Here is a 21944-nt window from a genome sequence, read left to right on the forward strand (position 1 = left end):
CACAAAAAAATGTACTCCCAGTGCATGAAACAGGGATATGAAAATTGACTCAAAACCGAAATGATCACAACTTGGCAGAATGAGATATTTTAGTTCAATATATTGCCGTCAAAGATCTTTTAAAAAAAACTGGAGGAGTGTGGCCAAACCCCAGCATCCCATCCAACATGTGTCTGAATGAGCAGGGTCATTAACCTTGAGATTTCCTGGTGAGATACCACCTATATAATAACAGATAACCCCTTGTGTTGAATGCATTCAGAGGCTCAATGAATCCATCTCAACATGTTTCTCAAACTATAGGAGGAATCTGGCTTTCAAGGCATCCTTCCATTTCACCATATATCTCTATTTTTGATCAGCCGGTGGTGTAACGAGAACATATCACAAGTGGCCCACCTAGGGCCAGATATACAAGTTGAGTGTTCTCAAAATGTGTTAGTTGCCTTTCGGCTGCATTCCAGCTGTGATACTGCATCGCCCAGTGCTTAACTTGGCAATATTGTTAGCTATCCCTTTTCAGGGGACCAAATTAATTTTTACAGGTTGCAGTATACCTTCTTTCACCCACTTCAAACATGTACGTTCGCTTAATGCATTGTCCCCCTTTTCATCTTTGAAAACCTCTCCCCATGAGGAAGGGGTCAGAATTTGGGGTTTCAATGAATTGGAGAGGGTGGTGATAAAAATGTTGTATGCATGGGCTTAATACCAACTTAATTAACATGTTAATACAAAGGGAGGCTAGTTTTTGCTGCTTAGGAATGCTTTCCCTGAACTGCTTTAGAGCACTTCTAAAATGGTCATAAAGTTGCAACTTACCTTAAAGCTGTATATTACACTTCTGAAAAGTATCATTGGTTAAACTGTCTATTCCTGTAATAGAAATAGTGCCGTACGTTTATCTATCAAAGTTTATACCAACATTGAATGGCTGTTGCTCTTCTTAAACTATAATTGGATTTTGCTTTCCCTGAGTTGCTTAGTGCACTTCTAAAATAGTTCACTGTTTTCATACTTATCCCCGAGTAGCTTAAGGCCCCTCCAGAAAGTATGAGTTACTTTACTAACGCTGGAACTGTGTTCCCAAAAGTAATACTGGTGGTGTTACGGTATTCATTCATAATAGAAAAAAGTTGCATGATATACTTGTAACCAATGGTGGCATAACTAGGTGATTCTGAAAGTGAATAACACTGTATGTTATGACCAATATGGTCTACTATACTTGAATTCTATGTCAAGACAGGTGGCAAGCATTATGCTTTACTTTCTTTTTTGCTGCAACATCAGCACTTCAAAACTATGAACATTTAAAGAGGGCATTTTCTGTTTTACTCACCCTTTGAGGAAAAAGCAAATCCAACGGTACAAAAGTTCAAGACAAAAGCAAAATCAAAATATCCTTCTACTTGCGCTACAAGCCCCATGAGCCTCTAGTCTCTGGTAGTCCTGAGGCTCCTCTTCTCCACAGGCCTTGCTCTGGTTTAAGAGGCCCCAGTCCTAGGTCCCTTCCTCTTTCTTTTTGCTGCATTGAGATAAGTAACTTCACTGTGTTATAATATTTTGTCTTAATGTGTTTTAAGAGACGTTAGAGCTTTTTTTCAATGTGTCTTGAGCATAATAGCGCAGCTAAGAAACTGCTGTATATATTGTTACCATAGCAGCACGTATTCTGTCAGGAGACTTTCTGTGTGAGCCCACGTTGAGGCCTACCGCGCACGCAATAAATATTTCTTAAAGCTCATGGTTTTCATTACGAATTGGATTCAGGGCCGGAGCCGCGAGCGAACACGCTCGCATTGGGCGGCCAGCCCGCTCGAAGTGTGTCACAGCCGGGTGCTCTCTAGTGCGCCGTCGATCACGGCGGGCTTTAGGATGCAGGGAAGCGGGAGGTCTGCAGGCTTGCCAGCATCCCCTCGGCTTTCTCCAAGTGCTGCAGGCATTACGTTCCATACGGTGGCGAAATGCAGCACTTGAATGAGTTACAAGCATCAGAAAGATTTTAAGATAAGAAAAGAAAAGGCATTTAATAAAGCAGACGAACTGAGGGTGCCGAGAAATACATTTACACATTTTCTCTATTGAGCCTTACTACCCTGACTGATCATAGAGCAGAAGACAGAGCTGTCCCTCAGCTTTAAAAAGGTTTTAGAGGAATCCCTATCCAAAGCAGTCTCACAAGGCACACAGCCCATAGCTCAACGGCTGGACATGCTAGAAGCTATGGTAGCAGAGCAGAGGGACCAGCTAGCTTCTAGGAAGAGACGGCAGATGGCCCTGGAGATGGAACGTCAGCAAGACACCCCAAGAGGGTGTTGAAAAACAGGGGTGTAAGAAAGCTCGGAAGAGGCCAGCCTCATTACCCCCCAGCAAAGATGAAGGGGTAAACACTGTTCCCCAAAGAGTGGACGACCCTGTCGCCAGACTGAAAAAAGCCTTCCTATTGCAGTCTGCACAACATGATAGCCCCCCTACGCCAGGACTATGACAAAGGCTATGTGCCGGATGATGGGGAGGAGGAAGAAATTATCCCGGACCAACACGTCAACGAGAGCGCAGTCCCAGAGGAGGACAACATTACGGGGGACATGTTTGACCCAGTGTCAATCATGCACCCAAAGTCATCAGAATGGTTGCCATCCCCAAGAGTAGCGCTATGTATGGCGCAGCACATCATGAAACCCCTAGACCGGGAAGTGCGCTCAAGAATGAGGTCCGAGTGCCCTCAGCAGGAGCTGCCTAGCAAGCTGGCAGACACTCTGGATCCGAAAATGGTCTCATTCGTGACTAGAGCAGCAAGAGATATCAGCAAGGGCGTTGATTGTGCCTGGGGAGGGTGTCGGGGATAAACTACTGGACCTGGCAGTCCCATTGGCCAAAATAATGGACTTGGCAGAGAAAGTCAGAGACACTGGTGAGCCAGTCGATGCAGAGGCGCTAGGGAACTGGGCGCAGCTAGCAGTATACCTCCTAGGCAATGCTAACTGCGCACTCTCCTCAGAAAGGAGGAGAGGAGTGTTACTGAAAATTGACAATAAACTGAGCGACTTAGCTTCCTAGGAGGCAGGAGAGGGGGCCAAAGGGCAACTCTTCGGGGAAGCTTTTGCTAAGGAGATGGCGCAGTTCGTTGGAACTTACTCAGCATTTGAGAAGACCCAGAGCTCCATTAGAAAGATTTTCCCAGGGAGAGTTTTTGCTGGAACCGTGCGACACAGGGTCGTCCAGTCGCTTTGGCTTCCACCGCAGAACACAAGGTCCTCAAGCCCAATATTGGAAACAAAGGCAACAAGACACGTTCTTGCCAGCCAGGACCTGATTTCCCAGAGGTGGTAGAGGAAAAGGAGTGTACAGACAGCTGAGTGCCTAAGGCGGGGAGTGCACCAAACAAGCAAACATTGAAAGTGGGAGGAAGAACTCTCCTTTTTCTGCGCGAATGGCAGGCATTATCCAATGATGCATAGGTGCTCCAGGCAGTAGCAGGGTTACACCTAGAGTTTGCCGGCGCTCCTCTACAGAGAATAGAACCTCAGCCAATACACATGCCTCAGGAAGAGCTAGCGCTATTGCAAAGCGAACTGCACAAACTAGTAGACAAGAACGCGATAGAGCGCGATATGCAAGGGGGTGCAGGTTTCCTCAGCAATATGTTCCTCATACACAGGGGAGAAAAGATAAGGCTAGAAATAAACTTAAAGGGTCTAAATGAGTGGCTCACATACAACCACTTTTAGATGGAGGGGATTCACCTACTCCGAGACCACCTACGCACAAGACATTGGCTAGTGTTAGGCAAGATTGTATGCAGTTCCCTTTGGGTGCACTACAACAACCCTGACCTCTTTGCAATAGGAACCCAACCTTTGGTATAAGTCTGTACTACACAGATTGGTAGCGTGTTGAGCAGCCAGGCTTATCTCAAGAGGGGTCAATGTGAGCTTTAGGTGAGTTACACAGAGATTCACAGTGACACGTATTCAAATAAATTCTTACACACAAGGTTTCTTGCTAAAACAATTAATTTATTTATTAGCCAGTTAGAGTAAGCCTTCTTCAGAAGGGGGCCATATTCTCAAGTTCTTCTTCAGATTCCTTCGTCCAGTGGTCGACTCGGCCTTCCAAGCCAAAAAGCTTGCCTTTTATGCAGATTTCTCCCATTCATTCCAGCCCAGTTTTCAGTCACCCAGTTGGGTGGCTGTTCTTGCCGGACAGCCAGCCGGCCAATCACTTACAAGGGCATTCTTGTCTCCTAGGAGACTAAGCACAGGGAATTTCGGGCACCTCCCTGGCTTCCTGCCCCCGCCAGAAACCCTGGACGCAGAGGTGGGTTTCACTCGTGAATCCAGCCAAAGGGAAAACAAACAAAGGGACCAAACCTGGTTTGGCACGCAGAGTAAATCTCAAGAATGACCTTTCCAAGAAGAAATGGCGAAAAAAAGACTGGGGCCATTTTGACAAAAATGGCACCCTTGGGTGATTTACTGCAGCTGCAACTGCAGCCCATGGTAAAAGCACATCATTGTAGTTAAAAGTAAACCACTGCCACCAGCCATTCATCGAGGAAAGGGTAACATAAAATTGTTACATGAGAAGCTAGACAAAGGGGATACTAAGTAACCCCTCCAGCACCCTATTGTAAAATAGCGTGTGCTGGGTCTAGAAAGTTACAAATGTGAGTAAAGTCAATTTCACTTCACTGCTCTTGGAAACAGTAGTTTTAGCCAAGAGAAGGTATTTAAACCTTTGGGAAATCTGGAAGACTTCCCTGTGTCACTGCACTGAAGTTCATAATCACATTAAAATACATGTGTCTGTGGAACAAAGGGGTCTCACTCTCTCCAGGTAAAAAAAATAAGTCCTCAAAATCCAGCAAAGTTGCTGGGGGTCTCTAAGGTAGAGAGGAATCAGCACATTTTTGAGAATTCTCCCTAACAGTCCATTCCAGGCTTCCATATTCTGAAACCACCAATGAAGCTCGGTCAGTGCTTCCTGATCTAGGGTCACTAGCTGGTGGTAGCCTACCTTTCGTTGCAAACATCCAGTCGAAAGATCGTTACCAGTTGGTAAGTAACTTGTTCTTGGAATGGATTGTGTCCTCTAATGTATTCCTTATCTTAGATAGACTCCCAAAGCAGTGTAACAATTTGGAGGAGGACGGAGTAGATTTTTTTTTTTTTACAGTGCTGAGTATAGTACTGCCTTACCAAATGCAAGTTCCTTAAAGTGGGAAGCGTCTAAACTGTAAAATTTTGTGAAATTATGTATTGAGGACCAAGTCGCTGCATCACAAATCGACTTAACGGGGACACCCCTGTAAGGGCTGTCGAAGAAGATATATCTCTGGTCGAGTGGGCCCTCAAGCCTTGCGGTGGGTCTTTTCCCTGCCAATCTGTAGCATTCAGTAATGCAAAGTGCAATCCATCTTGACAAGGTCTGTTTTGACACCGCTTGACCCAATTTCCTGCCAGTGTAGCAAATAAAAAGTTGATCCTCAACTCTAAGCTTGGAGAGCCTCGAAATATAAAAACTTAACACCCTTCTAGGGTCCAACCTGTGGAGTCTTTCTTCCTCCTTACCGGGATGCGGGGGAGGATAGAAAGCCGGTAGAATGATCTTCTGATTCAGATGAAAATCCAAAATAACTTTAGGCAAGAAAGAGGGTCTAACCCTCAAAACATCCCGGTCTTTGTGGAACACATAATAGGGTGGCCTGGAAGATAGTGCCTGCAACTTGCTCACTCTTCGTGCAGATGTTAATGCGACCAATAAAATGGTCTTGAAAGTTAACCTTAAAGGGCATGTGTGCAAGGGTTCAAACGGGGCACACATTAAGAACTTTAGAACCAGATTAAGGTCCCAAACCGGAACTTGGAAAGAAGAAGGTGGGAAAACATTTGTGTGCCCATTTAGGAATTGGATTATCGAAGGAATTTTAAAATAGGAACTCTTCTGAAGAGCGCTTGATAATAGAAAGCGCTGCCAAATAACCTTTAACGGTCCCAACATTGAGACCCTTATGTGCCAGTGATCAGAGGAAAGATAACACCTCTGGGATTGAACATAGAAAAGGATCAATATTCTTTTCCCTGCACCAGTTGCAAAACTTCTTCCAACGGCAACGGTACAGAGACTTTGTTGCTGGCCTTCTTCCTGAAAGCAACACCTCCATGACGTCATCCGGGAGGTCCCAATCCTTGTATCTCAGCCTTTCAGATACCAAGCATGAAGGTTGGGAGTGTTGACATCTGGATGGAGAACCTGACCCTCCCCTTGTGAGAGAAGATTCTCTCTCTGAGGAAGACGGATTAGAGGACAGATGGACATATCTAGAAGGTCCGGGCACCACGTTCTCCTGGCCCAATACGGGGCAATTGGGATCATGCAGCTTCCGAACCATCTCAACCTCCTGATTACTTGAGGAATGACGGGGATCGGTGGAAACACGTAAAGTAATGGGAATTCCCAGTCCACCACAAACGTGTCTCCTAGAGATCCTCTCGGAGGAAATTCCCTTGAGCAATACCTTTCGTACTTCCGTTTGACTCCGGTCGCAAACAGGTCTAATTGAGGGGTTCCCCAAAGGGCCAAGATCTCTTGAAGGACTTCTTGAGCTAGCTCCCACTTCCTGCTCGGAGCTTCCACCATTGTGTTCTTCTCTTCGGCTAGGTGAACTGCCGATAAGGTGATTCCTTCTTGAATTGCCCAGTACCAGTGCCACACTGCCTCTCTGCACAGAACTAGTGATTCTACACCCCCTCTTTTGTTGAGGTAATGCATGGCCACAGTGTTGTCTGTCATTATCAGGATATCCTTCCCTCTGACCGAGGGCAGAAAGGCCTTCAGTGCTAGTCTGCTTGCCCTCAGCTCTAAAAGGTTGATGTGTAGTTTGGACTCCGATGGAGACCAATGACCGCTGACTGTCAGATTGTTGGCATGGGGTCCCCACCCCACGAGTGAGGCGTCCGTTACTATTGTAATCTCCGGGCATGGTTGCCAAACATTTTCTCCTTTCAGAATATTATTCTCGCAGGTCCACTATAGAAGGTCTTGTTAAACCCTGCTCAGAACCTGAAGTAGATCTGTCATCTTTCCTGAGAATTGCGACCATTGAGTCGCAATGTACTTTGTGATATCACTTTGTGATAACCTCTTCATGGGAGACACGAACTGAGTGCTAATCACAGCGTTCTATTCCTTAACTGTGTGGGAATCTTATGTTGCCATTTATTATTTGATTCATACAGGAGTATTTGAAGCTAGAAATGCATTAAAACTCGTAGTCCCGTTCCAATTGTTACTAGGTTTGTCTCATGGGATTCTCAGTGGTGTATTGTGGGAACCGTAGTACTGTGTTGGTTACAGTTCTGAAGAGTTAGAATTTGCCTGAAAATCACTTGTAAAGAGTTTTGCCTTAAAACCCATAGTCGCGTTCCAATTGTTACTGTTTCCTTTTGACTTTTCCAAACCTAAACATCCATCCCTTATCCCCTACCCTCTCTCTCTGTGAATGGGAAACTGAAATGGAAATGCATACGTTTAAAAAATGCCATTTGCTTTTGTTTTCTTCTCAATAATGTTTGAATTACTTAACTTTCTTTTCTGGATATTCCGTTTTACCTTGAATTTTACGATGTGGTTTGATACATGGGGATTGGATGGTGCATTTATTATTTTCACTTATGATGGGTCATAATTAGATAAGCCCTGATTTGAGAAAGGCACCTTGCCGAAACACGTGTAATCCATAGGGCAGATCAATTAAACTTTCTTATCACACAAGAGCAATTGGACTTATTACTGCGCCAGAAAAAAAATTATGCTGGAGACTAAGGTGTGACCACAGCAGCCTGGTTTCCAGATGCTGAGAGAGTCTGCCCCCCACCAGTGTTTACATGATGCAAGCCCTCAAAGAGGTTTTGGGGCGGATGCTGCGGCTGCTGATGGCAAGGAAGCTCCAGCTGGAGCTGGCTAAGCACTTTTACCTCGTCCACCACAAGGGATTTTTCTTTGGCATTTTTTGACTGGCCATTCCTCTCGCCTTTCCATATGAGGAGTAGTAACGATAGGATGGTCCCTGAATTTCCTGATGAACGAAAAGGCTGAGGCCGCCTGATAGTGGCTCCCAAAGACTTGGCAGCCGCTTTTGAGGTCTGCAACCTCTCAAGGCTCTCGTCAGCCTTGCTGCCAAAAAGGTGAGACCCATCAAAAGGCATGTTCAGGAGACGTGACTGCACATCTGGTGCGAAAACAGACTTCCACACCACGCAAACCTGCGCATAACTGCACTAGTAGCCATGGACCTGCTGGCGCTGTCTGCAGTGTCCAAACCAGATTGACGGGATTCCTGCATGGCTTTCTTTCCATCTCTAACGATAGCCAGGAATCCTTCCCTTTCCTGCCCTTCTGGTATATGCTCCGCCGCCATAGAGATGCACTCCCAGAGAGTGTACGAGAATTTTGCTGAGGCACATGTGGAGTTGGCCGATTTTAAGGCCATACTCCCTGCTGAAAATACCTTGCATGCTCATCCATCCACACGCTTGTCGTCCCTATCTGGAGGGATAGAAGGGTACGCTGCTTTATTTGAAGTAGCGGTGGCTTCCTGGACCACCAGAATCTCGGGAGTGGGGTGTTTGGACAGATAGCCGGGGTTGCTACTGGAAGGACGGTATTTTGATGAAAGGAACTTATTCACAGCAGGAATAGTCTGGGTTCTCCCTTTTCTTGGCCAACCTATTTTGCAAGGCCATGTGGAAAGGTAAAACTGGATCAGTGGGCGAGCCTTGGTCTAGAATGTCCGTCAGATCATCCTGGACAAATTGGGTCTGTGGTCTAGTTCAACCTAAATAATCAACCACCTTTGTCATTAGTTGACGGAATGAGGAATTGGCATTGTCTCCTGGCTCTGGCTTTCCAAATTCTGCCTCAGGTGATGTATCCACGCCATTAGCATTGTGTAATGTCTCTGAGATCCCTCATTCTACTCTCTTCAGAGATGTGACTTTCTGGGACATTTGGCGTGCCATATTCCAAGCCAAATGTGGGACCGCCTCATCCTCGGACCTTTCCTGCTCTTCAAAAATGGAGGATAGGGATCTAAAGAATTCTTTCCTGGGCAGAGGAGTGAAAGTCTTCTCTGTAGCAACTGTTTTTGAAGAGTGTGTAGGCTTTGCAGCTTTCTCTTTTGCTGCAACCTGTTCAGATGACTGAACTGGAGTCTTAGGAATTTTCGGCGCCGACGGCGACAAAGGCGTCGACGGAACCGGTCTAGAAGGCGTTGAGGCGCTCTTCGAGGCTTTGTCCTTCGAGCTATGCGGGACCTTGGATGGCGTCGATGACCTTGAACGGTCGTCTCGACTCGAGCGATCTTTCTTGCTCAGGTTCCTCGAGGGTTCCCGATCAGCTCTTCTTCGATTACCCGGGCTCGAGGGTGTGCGAGTATCCGTACGGGAACGCTCCCTGCTGGCTTCCCATGAAGGCGCGGTCCGAGGCTTAGCCCTCTCAAATACTTCCATTATTTTCATCCTGGAAGCTTCTCACTCTTTGGAAGAAGTGTTTTGTGGGGCATTACATTTTTTTGGGAGAGGAGTCTGACGACGAAGTGGATGGGGACCGGTGGTGTCTCTTCTTCGACCTTTTCTTCGAAGACGAGGAGTGGTGGGAGCCACTTCCTATCTGTCCTATCACGTCGAGGAGATTCTTTATGGGTTCTCGACTCAGCGTTCGAGGTTTTTTGGTTGGATTTTGTCTGTCGACCAACCTACAGTTTTCCCTTCCTCTCTCGCAAGACCTTACCGGTCATCGCCTGACACTTCGTGCAGGCCTCAGTGTCGTGATCTTCACCGAGGCACCACAAACCCGATCGGTGTGGGTCAGTAGTTTATCCCAGAGGAGGTATTTAAACCTTTGGGAAGTCTAAAAGACATTCCTGTGTCACTGCACTGAAGGTGCTGTGTAACACACATGAAAAGATGATGCCTATGGAGCTATCTAAAACTCCATAATCAAAGAACACAAGAGTAAAACACACATCAAAATACATGAAAGAGTGGGGGAAAAAAGGTTCACACTCTTTCCAGGTAAAAAAATCAAGTCCTCAAAATCCAGCAAAGTTGCTGGGGGGTCTCTAAGGTGAAGGGAACTAGCACATTTATGAGAATTCTCCCTAACAAGGAGGACTTCTGGATCTGCAGCCAAACACCCGGTCAGTGGATTCCCTTGTTGTGGTGGCTGAAAACAAGACCTCAGAAGGAACTTTGCAGCAGGGATCAATGAAGAAGGCTCTAGGCAAGGCTTTCCTCGTGGCGCCTTTTGAAGGAGCACAGAAGAAGACAGAAAATCGTGGTTAAACTCATCAGTACAAAGGTCCAACACTCTGTTGAGGGGACTTTTCAGAACTCGATTTGTGCCTCTGGCGATCCACCAGGATGCCCACAAAGTTTCAGCGAGATTCGGAATTCGAAAGACCGTGCACCGCACAGTGGCCTGAGGTCCCAGGGTATTGGGGTATTGCAGCAATGCGTAAAATGGCTTAAAATACAGGTCTTCTTGAGTCTAGTGGGTCTCACCAGGCTCTGGGTCAGGGTCGTCGTTTTGTGAGTCCCCATGTCGATTGGAAGGAAGGGCTACAGCAGGCTCCGGTTATACAGCAGTTTCTCCGGTCTCTGGAAATAGTTTCAACCACTTTTCATTCATCATCCTCTTCAGTTTCGGTTCCAGTGGTCAACTTGTCTTCAGCTTCCAGGTTCGCAGTATTTATCAGGAACTAAAACACAACTGCTGCATTCTCTCCCTGCATTTTACAATAAGGGGCAGTCTGGTTGTCCAATCAGGACAGCCAGCCCCCTACTGGGATTTGTCCCCATACAGGCAAGGAGGAAGACAAAGGGCTGTGGAGTTTTGGACTCCTCCCTGGCTTCCTGCCCTCACAGACAGACTGGAGCCTGGGCGGGAAGTCCAAGGGACTCTCGCAGAAGATAAAAATCACCCAAAGGAATTTCCCACCCTGGACGTCAGGGGAAGGAACAAGAAAGGACAAGAAAGACAAAAAATGACGAAAAAAGAAGACCAGGGCCATTTTGGAAAAATGAGCACCATTAGGTACCTTTACTGCAGCTGTGAACACAGCCCGCGGTAAAGGTTCACCAAATTAATACAAGCTATCACTGCCACCAGCCATTGAAGGTAAGCTTGTCCCTGTAACAGAATTGTTAGTTTTAATTTGAAAGGGATACATTGTATCTCCCCTGCACTTCACATAAGGTGGGGTGTGCTGGCTTCAGAGAATAAAATGTACAAGATATCCAAAGATCCTTTCTACTCTTGGGAACTGTAGTTCACTCAAGGTTAGCCAGAGAAAGTTAAAAGGGTAGCCCCTAGGGCAACCCAGCAACAACAGGCACTTATTGCAAAAATGTTGTTAAAGAGGATAACTTTAAAAAGACACAATGGAGAGTCAAAAAACTGACACCCATAAAAAGAGTTAAAGATTCTGTGAGTGTGAAGAAATGTTTCCACTCACAGAAGTATTAAGCAAAAATATCCCACTAGTATAGCAAAAAGTTGTGGGGTTGACCCAGGTCAGTAGGATATACTAGTTCTGTGAAAATCTTACCTAACAGCCATGTTCTATCTGAACAAGCAGGGAGGCACACACTCTGTCCACGCTATCCCAAAAAATATGGAAGTGGGCAATGAAGCGGAACATGTTCCTAACATCTCAAAATGTTCCAGGGGAACTCAATTCTCTGGCAGACACTCTAAGCAGATGCCTATTGCCAGATGAACACGAGTCGCGTCCATGTTTACCCAGCCAGGATCCATGGGGCGAAGAACTGGTCAATGAGCTTCTCTGTCGAATGGAGTTTGGCAATTCGGACCTGCAGCAGGGCTTCACCGGGCAAACCAACGGTCCAGGAGTTGCAGCAGCCATTCTCTTCCAGCTCGTCTTCGGTTCTTTCTTTCCAGTGGTCGACTCTCCTTTCCAGTCCAAGAGATTCACCTTTTAAACAGTTCTCTCCCTTTCATTCCAGCCTAGCTGTCACTCACCCAGAAGGGTGGCTGTCCTTGCCGGACAGTAAGCCAGCCAATCACACCAGGGTACATTTGGGTTTCCTGGGAGACCAAGCACAGTGAGTTTCGGGCACCTCCCTCTCTTCCTGCCCACCCCAGACACTCAGACACTCACGCCAGAGGCGGTCTTCATTCCTGAAGCCCGCCAAAGGCACACGAACAAAGGGACCAAACCTGGTTTGGCGCACATTGACAAACGCTAGAAGGACCTTTCCAAAAAGAAACGGCGAAAAAAAAGACTGGGACCCGTTTAAACAAAGGGGTTTAAGGCACCATCTTGAAAAACATGGCTCCCATGATTTTTAGCTACCGGTGTTCCAGGTCGGGAAAAATCATGCTAGTTCGTTGTAAAACCACTGCCACCAGCCTTTCCAATAGGAAAGGGTAGCATTTGACTGATACATGAGTATTGAGACACAGTGGATACTACGTAACCCCTCCAGCACACCTGTGCTGGGTCTATACATTTGGAAAGACTAGTAAAGTCAATTTCACTTTACATTCTCTGGGAAACAGTAGTTCATCCCAGAAAAGGTATTTTAACCTATGGGAAGTCTAAAAGACATCCCTGTGTCACTGCATTGAAGGTGCTGTGTAACACACATGAAAAGATGATGCCGATGGAGTTATCTAAAACCCCATATTCAAAGAACACAAGTGTAAAACACACATCAAAACACATGAAAGAGTAGGAAAAAAGGCTCGGACTCTTTCCAGGTAAGAAATCAAGTCCTCAAAATCCAGCAAAGTTGCTGGGGGTCTCTAAGGTGAAGGGAATTAGCAAATGTTTGAGAATTCATCTTAACACAGGCCTTTTCGGAGTCCATAGCAAGTTTTACCTTCGTGGGACATCCGCAGCCAGAGTAACGACCCGCCAACGGAGACCAGAGCGAACACAAAGTGCTGCCTTTCCAATGCTGCTTGGTTCCTCTTTTTCTATTGGCCTCTGCATCACAGCGACTCCTTCTTACAAAGGGGGGTGTAACCTCAAGGGGTCCAGTCGAATGAAGCGAAGAACCTCCACCCGTTTTCCTGGCAAGGCACCAAAGGTACTGTGATGATGAAGGAATCGTCCAGGGGTCCCAGAGTCTTGGATCCTGTTCTCCTGTGGCATCTCGGGTACTTTGGGGAGGTGGAACCTGTAGGGAAGAAAACATTGACATTTTTCTGGACTGGGTTTTAATAGCGCAGGTACACCCTAACCTTTCCCTTACAGGTTGCCCAGGTCGCAGGATCCTCACACAGTATTACTATTGAAGTCTAAAGAAAGTATACTGCCTAGGTTCTCAAACTAACTTGCCTTTTTTCCATTATCTATGCAGTCACCCCCTGCTTAGTAATTCACATGCTATTTAAAAACCGTCAGAAGTTGGTGCATTGTTTTTAATTATCTAAGTATTGTGTGGTACCACATCGTCTAAATCATATTGCCATTTTTTGAATGGTATAGCCAAATTACAAAATGTTATTATTTGTGTATATTTATCTGAACCTTATTTTATATAAAAAAAGCTGTGTTATCACCTAACCTAGTGTGTGAACATTCCTATGTGGGAGCTTGGGGACTCACTGTACTTAAGAACCAGCCTGTATCACCTCCTGAGGGCTTAAGCTTTGGTTGCTCGTCCAAGCTATCCTATAGAGAACCGTGGCAGGCGTGCTTTGTGCCTCTACCACAACCGTAAAGAGGGCAGAAGTACAGTGTTTACAGCTTATTACAGGCTTCCCGTCGGCCTTGCTTCTTCACTGCACGCCGGTTCCAATTTCCTCAGCGATTCTGAATAACGGGGAGTTGCGATGCTTGCTGCGGCTGACCTATGGTGGTATCTGTGCTGTCACACCACATCTCAAGCCCCCCTTGGCTTGCACCTTTGCATGCTCTCGGCGTTGTTATTGCCAGTCTTGTTCCTTCTGAGCCTCGCAGCCACGTTGGCTTCTCAGCGTTCTCTTTGCTGCCTCCCAGCAAGTTTGTATCTCACAGGTTCTGCATCCCGTTGCCGATGCGCCTCCTCTCCACATCACATAACCAGGGGACTTTCCCTGCTTGGCAACAGTCTCTTCTCTCACTTCTTGTCCCTCTTCTCGCTTCATGTCTGGCGAGTCTTCATATTTCAATCCACTCTTCTCATTGGATTTGATACTTAAGCTTAAAGGGACAGTTTCTTTTTCTTTTAAATAATTGCATATGCTAGCTTCTTCCTCGTCCAAATTTTGATAGATGTTATGGTTTGACAGTCCCATATATGCCATCATGTATTCTGATGTAGGGAGTTACTCACAGGAACGCAAGTCCTTGTCCCCAAAAGGGAAGTCTTTCCCGGTGAAGTCCCATTTGTCTCGGCCTCTAGGGAGGGTGTTGTGGATAGGGCACACCTCCCTAACCTTATGGGGGGCGCTCCCCCCTTGGGCAGAAGAGACCTATTTCCTCAATACGTCACAGACCCAAGCGAATGTCTGAGCTACCACCCAGTATTGCTCCTCCACAGAGACCTGAAGATATACGGGAAGATACTAGCATCCCGATTGATGTCCGTTCTTCAGATTGTGATGCACCCTGACCAGACGGGATTCTTTTCACGTGGCTAATTTTCAAATCCCCTTGATGAGGTGAAATGTTATTGGTGAACGTACACCTCACATAAATATTGTGAGAGGCACCTGCCAAGGTTGCCAGTTTTCCCCTTGGTTTTCTAGATGCATATGGTGCTCCTAGCCTGTTAGATTTGTCAAAATGCAGAAATCTCAGGTGTATCGAATCTGGAACACCACCACAAGATTGTCATGTATGCTGATGATGTCCCTCTATTCCTGAAGGACACGGAGAGAATGTTACCCTTGGCATTAGAGACCTTGCGATAATTCGGAACGGTCTAATGGTTTGCAATAAACGATAAAACATCGAAGGGGCTTAACATTAATGAGGACTATGAGTTAGTGAGGGAATTGGCTCGGAAATATCCAATAGTCTGGGAAAAGGATAGGGTGGACTACCTAAGAGTGAAACTTGCTTCAACCTTCGAAAATCTCTATAATGCCAATATCCCGGATTTATGGAGTTAGACAGAAGAGGGCCTACAGAGATGGGATTTACAGGAGCTGTCCTGGGTGGCCAGAGTCGCGCCTGTTAAAATGAATCCCAGTGGTGATGGTCAAACGATGCAAGGGGAAATATAATAATATTCATATGGAACAGAAGGTGACCTAGAACCGCGAGGACGATTTTGACCAGGACTCCTCTGTTGGGTGGTATTGGCATTCCTGTTATTCACAGATATTTATTGGGTGAAGAAATTGCCCCTATGCTGGAGTGGTCAATGGAACAGGGAGTTAAAACGTGGAGGGACTTGGAGCAATAATAAACTTATTTTTTTAAAGGGGGCATTGAGACACTGGAGGCTGATTATTGGCTTCAATTGACTGCTCGTTGAGGCACTGGTATAGGGCTATACAGATAAGAGATATGTATCTAGGTTTGGGACCACTTAGGAACAACCCAGGTTTTCAGTCCGAGATAAATGGAATGTATTTAGCCAGCTGGCAAAGAAATTGACTGATTCGACTAAAGGTCCTTTAAAGGGCTGTACTCCTCTGACATTTGAGGTTTGTATGAAAAAATATAGGATTGGCGAACAAGAATGTTTCAGTTATGCACAGGTCTTGCACTGAATTGTGAATAATATGGTGAAAAGTGTGGGGACTAGAGTGCCTATGCTAATAGAGCTATCATTGATGGATGGTATAAAATGGGGTAGGATTTGAAAACTGTACAAACACTTGGATGTTGACCCCTCTGTAGATAAATTGCCTAACACGGGAAATGAAATTGGGTGTGGACATCACACAAGTGGATGGGAACATATCTGGCATGAGCGCATAGGGCGTCGAAATGAGCACAATAAATGAAACTGTACACAAGATATGCTTTCAGTGGTATCTCGCCTCAGAGAGGATTAGCACATTTGCATCTCATACCTCCCCACTCTGCTGGAGAAGTTGTGGTGAAATAGGGAACTTTGGGCACATGTGGTGCACATGCCAGAAATCCTAATCTTTTGGAAATAGATTCTGGGACATATTAGATATATAACGGGCATACAATTGCTTGTGGACCCGGGCCTATTGATATTGGAAAATATGATGGAAGGTATGTATGGAATATGGGGTTCTACGGCGACTCTGATCACGTGCCTGCTGAACGCCGCTGTCACAGGTTTCCCCCCTTCTCACCTGTTTGCGTTCGTTCTTCGATGGAGTCTTCCTGCGCACACTACGGGTCTTATATAAGCCTGTGTGAATGTCCTCTGCTTCCAGCGTGCGTTCCGCATCCTGGATCGTTCAGAATGTCTGGGAATTCCTGGAAACAGCGAAGCTTGCACTCGGCAGAGTGTACACAGAGATCTGGGATGAAGAGAGCGCAGAGGAAAAAAAGAAGGTGGAGGGTTCAAATGGGACCAGGAACCAGGGATCGAGAAGTTACGAGAGCGAACTTCGGCAGCACACGTCAACCACAGTAAACGGTAGCGTTGAGACGCGCAGAGCCGCGGGGGCGTGGCTGCTTTATAGAACGTGATGCGTACGACACGGAAACTGGTACACAGCGTTCCGCGTTCGGTGGCCATGTTGGAAGTACTGCTGCGTGTAAGCCTCTATGGGTCAGGAACCAGGAAGTCCAGAAGGGACGAGTCCATTGGTTCATGGCAGTGGCTAGATTGACTTTGGCACAGTTTTGGAAAACTGTGAGCCCAATTATTGGTCAATGGTGGGTGAAAATATGGGACGGTCCTAGCAATGGAAAACATTACTTCTCTTGCTGCAGGAAGTTTTCTGACATATGTGAAAGTGTGGTCTCCTTTCCAGGATCTTGTAAGCGAAAGGGAACAAAAATATAACAAACCTGTCTTACTCAGGAATTTCTTAATATGGTGATGGACTGCTTAGGGTATAGTGAGAGGAAATGTGATAAAGCGTACAGAAATAGAATTAGGAAAAGTGAATGTGTAGCTTCCTTCTAGCCCATGTTTCGACACTTTGTTGTAGTTGTTTTGTAATTCCATTGCAGCCTAGGTGTCTTGATCAGAATGGACTTGTCTTCTTACCGGGATGATGGATAATGTACAAATGCGGAGTTACATGCACTGCTGCGCAGGCAAACGAAATAAATAAATAAAAGTTGGTTAAAAAAAAAATCAAATGACCTTGAAATATCACGCAATATGAGTGCAAGACTCGTTGGTTCATTTGTTTTGGTTACATTTCTTTTGGAATTGTAATATTTTTGTATTTGTTTAGTTGTTGAGTATACCAAGATAGTTACTTAAATCTTGAATGCATGTTACAGACATGGAAAGCAGTTATTTGTCTTCTTTGAATGGACCTTGCTAGAGGAATTTCAAGCACCTATCATCTGAACACACATCCAAGTAAATAATATAAATTGTGCCATGGATTACCTACATTCTCTGTGTTGGGTAATATTTTCAGTTTAGGGTTAAATCTCCCTCAGTTGTGAGACCTCCAGAACTTTTTGCTGGACTGGTGGAATTTCTTTCCTTATACCTCAGTGAGTTGGAACCTTTTTCCACACTCATAGCTTCTTTTATTCTTTTCATGGGTGTAGTTTTTTTGACTCTCCATAGTGTCTTCTGAATGTTATCCCTTTCGACAACTTCTTGGCATATACCTTTTATTGTTGCTGGGTTACCCTTTGGGCTCCCCCTTTTAATTTTCCTCTGGCTAACCTTGTGAGAACTACAGTTGCCAACAATAGGATATTTTATCCTCTCTAAACTTTATTTTGGTGAGACCAACACACCCCACCTTATGTGGAGTGCTGGGGTGATAGTGTTATCCTCTGTTTTCATTCTCACTGTAACATTTCTGTTACAGGGGCAAGTTTACCCTAATGCCTGGTGGCAGTGAAACCTTTCTACTAATACGGTTTACCTTTACCGTAGACTGTTTCCACAGCTGCGGTAAAGGCACCGTTTGGGTGCCCATTTTACCAAAATGGCCCCTACTTTTTTTTGCAACTTTTTGAGTTTCTTGTGCTTTCGTGGGCCTTCCCCTCCTTGTCAGGGTTGGGAATTCCTTTGTGCAGGTTGTGTCTTCTCCGGGAGACCTTGGGCAAGCCCACCCATGCTCCAGAGTGTCTGGGATGGCAGGAAGCTAGGGAGAGTCTTCAACTCTGCAGCCCTTTGTCTTCCAGCCTGCTTCTGCAATCCAGTTCCAACGGGGAGCTTGGCTGTCTTGAAAGGACTGCCACCCCCCTCAGGTTTCAATGTTGCATGCCTGTCTGCTTGGCTGGGTTCATTAATAAAGGTTTGATCTTGGAAGCTGAAGAGGTAGTCGACAATTGGAACCAGAACTGAAGAGGAAGATGAAGAAAAGCCAGCTGAGATGTTGTCCAGCGACTAGTGAGACTTCTGTGTAACCGGAGCCGGCTGTTAACCTTCCCTCCAAGCGACCTGGGGATCCCGAAAAGGGTGACCCAGAGCCTGGTGCAATCCACTAGATTGAACAAGACCTGCATTTTGAGCCATCCCACATCGTGCTGCCACCTTGCGGGGCTGCAATACCCCAATACCCTGGAATCTCGACCTATTGGGCGGTGCCCTGTCTCCTGAATTCCAAATCTTGCTAAAACTTTGGGGGCATCCTGCTGGACCTCCAGAGATACAATTTAAGTCCTTGAAGTCCCCTCACCAGATTGCTGGACCAGCTTAGAGATGAGAATCCGACCAGTGATATCCAGTGTTCTCCTTGCTCTTGAAAAGGTGCCAAAACCACAGAACCTCATCCAGCCGCAAGGAAACTCTTGCTTGGAGCCTTCCCCGTTGATTCCTGCTACAAAATCCCATCCAGTGTCCTGTCTTTAGTCCTCATGACTAGGAATTAATTTACTGAGTTTTTGGCTGCAGATCCTGAAGACGTCCTGCTACAAACTCTTCTTCTGTGCTGAGGTACTGTGTTGGCTGTTGTATTACGTACCTAAAGCTTTGTGTGATTCCTGTGTAGCTTTTGGGGTGTTTTATATGTGATTGGGAGTTCTCTCATCCAGTTCACCCAGGCCCACTGCTGGAATCCTCGGACCCTAACTAACTCTAAAGTGAAATACTTACTTGGTTTAAAGAGACTTCCATGGGAACTCTTACTCTTCCTACATCTGTGCTTATCCTGACGTGTCTGCTGGTCATTAGAGTACGGCTAAGGAATGTAATACGTGGTTGAAAGTACTTCCTTGTTTAAAGAGTTGGTTTCTAACTGGCCATCTGACAAGTGAACAGTTACACAAGTTCTTACTATCCTCTGAATGTGTTTTGCCATTCTGAAAAGTATATATAAGGTTATCTTACTCACCTGTGAATTGGGTCCACCTTTTCCCAAAAGTAATGGTGTGTGCTTCACTTAACTATTTCTTTTAGGATATAAATGTATGAAGACACCAACTGGGTCTTGCTTTTGCTGACCTGCTGTTTAGCCTGTCTAGGATAAGTCTACCTTGGGTTTTACTTACTTTGAATACCTGTGTGCAATTCTTAATAAGTGTATTGTGGGTTTTACTTACCTTGGTGTGCCTTGTGCATTCCTAAAATAAGTTAATGAGTTATTGCTTACCTTAGTCTGTGTTCCACTGATCTGTAAAGCAACTGTAATAGTTTATTAGAACATTAGGTTTTATTCACCTGGTATAACTGAGGGTTATCCTGAATGTAGTTAGGTTTATACTGTTCCATGAATTTAAGTTTCACTATTCAGAAAGGCATATTGGTAACAGGGTTGGTTTACTATGCGATTCCTTAACTGAGTGTCACTGCATAACTGACAGGGTTTTACTACCCTTGACTTACTGTAAAGTAATCTAAAAGTAACTTGTGGTTTTCCTCTGCCTGAATAAGTGTGTACTATTCTAAAGGTGTAGGATTCGGTCTGCCTTGCCTAGAAATACTGTTAGTATTCTGAACAAGGTTTATGCTTTGGTCTGTGTACCTTCAAGCATGGTGTTGTGTTTTAGTATTGTATTTATGATTCTATGACACAGTACTTGCCCACCAAGATTTACCTTGGCCTATTTGTATTTATAATAACCCTTTATTTTTTATGCTACTTCTGGCTGTTAGTGTTTCTTTTGAACCATTTGTATGTTACAGGTTCTTTGTACCTTCTTACTACCCTCGCTCCCTCCTAACATAAGCCTGGCTGCTCTGTCTACGCTACCAAATACTCAGGTGGTACAGCCTTATACTAAGAGTGGAGTTTTGTATTGTCTGTTGTATGGTTTTATGAAGCCCTTAGTTGGACTTCAGAAGAACTGTCCTAACACTCTGTATGCAATATTTAATTATCAACAGTTTTGTTGTGTGCATGCTATATCATTGGGCTCCAGCTCTAGAGAGCAGTACCTTTGTAATGGCTAGTGGACATTCAGACTGGCACCACTGGAATAGTACCAAACAAAATTCTTTAAAAGCCGACTATGTGGTCAGTTTCTAACATATTATTCTTTTCTCACCCTCTTCACTCTCCACCTACACTGCAACCCTTACTGCAGGAGGATATTGGGAAGTTACTGCGGTTTGAGTCCTCTGCGCTCCCTCCAGGTCAGTTGACCAGCCTTACAGAATATGCCAGCCGGATGCAGGCTGGGACTAGGAATATTTACTACCAATGCTCACCAAATCGCCACTTGGCTGAACATTCACCATACTTCGAGGCTATGAAGCAAAAGAACATGGAGGTAAGGAAACTGACTTTGGGGATTTTTAAAACAAAGCCTGTCTGAATGTTCTATAACCAAGGTGGGTGGTGTGCTTGGGCGGGCGACTTGTACATCGCATAAGCAGCATTGAGAGAATCAGAATTTACAGCAAGGATAGTGCATTAAGGAGGGACAATCTATAGAAAATGCATATCAAACACAGGAAGAAGTCTCCCAGTAGCACTCTGAAAAAAGGTGTGGATATGTGATCCACTTCTACCCATGTGGATGCATGCACGTGTTGTGCTTTTTGAGGTCTCTGTGTATTCTTGCTGGGCCTATCTAACATGGCCGCCTTCATTTCTTGAGTGCCTCTTGTTTTCTGTGCCTGGCCAGCTCCTGCTCCCATTGGCTGGCTTCTTCCGCATCAGCCAATCCTTGCAAATGGGAGGCGGGAGCCGGCCCTTCAGTTCTAAGGCCCGTGTCGAAGGCCTAGTCTTCTCTTGTTGTCTGGGTTTTTTGTCCCTTGACTCTGCCACATCCACTGATAACATCGAGACCCTGCTCCTCCTTTGGGTCAGTGCCACTACGAAACACACTTCCACCTCGCTGAGATTCCCTACCCCCTGCCTTCTCACCTGGACTTCCACTTCTCTCATCACTTTGGCACCAAGTTGATCAACTGCCCTGCCAATTTCGTTTTGCCTGTGCCGTGTGACCACACACTGTTTTCTCATCTGCCCTGCAATTGTACCTAGCTGTGCCTAGTGGCTACACTGTGTTTTCTCATCTGCCCTGCAATTGTACTTAGCTGTGTCCAGTGGCTGTATTGGCTTCATCTACCCTGCTGTTCCTTACTGATCCTTCCCTTCAGCTTGCAGCCGCCCTTGTGTTCTCCCCAGCGTCCCACCCTTCATTCTACCTCTATTAACCATCACCTTCTCTCCTCTTCCCCAGCTTCCACACCTACTATGGTGCTCTCCGTTTCTCCCATTTTCTCCAACTGCGTCTCCATCGACTATCCTACCCTTCTCACTAAGTCTTGAAGGAAGAAGTTTAGAAACGACATCTTGGTCTCCAACCCAGGCCTCTGTCAAGAATACCCCGAGGAAGGCTCCGATTGAAAGCTTGCTCTCTTTCAAGTATTCTAAATGTAATACCATGAAGATCCCACAAT

At 45.6% G+C, this 21944-nt stretch overlaps 1 protein-coding gene across 2 annotated transcripts in view; it reads left to right on the top strand.

Annotated features, from left to right (window-relative positions):
• The window catches only part of TRAP1 (TNF receptor associated protein 1), a 666365-nt gene that overhangs the window by 302378 nt on the left and 342043 nt on the right, over positions 1-21944 (top strand). For both annotated transcript variants that reach the window (XM_069646853.1, XM_069646854.1), the window contains one exon: positions 20621-20806. In XM_069646853.1, the coding sequence (XP_069502954.1) occupies positions 20621-20806 (186 nt within the window). The remainder of the gene's footprint in view (positions 1-20620; positions 20807-21944) is intronic.

This window comes from Ambystoma mexicanum, chromosome 2q, assembly GCF_040938575.1.
Source record: "Ambystoma mexicanum isolate Mex_15411 chromosome 2q, UKY_AmexF1_1, whole genome shotgun sequence".
In the NCBI taxonomy this organism is placed as follows: domain Eukaryota; kingdom Metazoa; phylum Chordata; class Amphibia; order Caudata; family Ambystomatidae; genus Ambystoma; species Ambystoma mexicanum.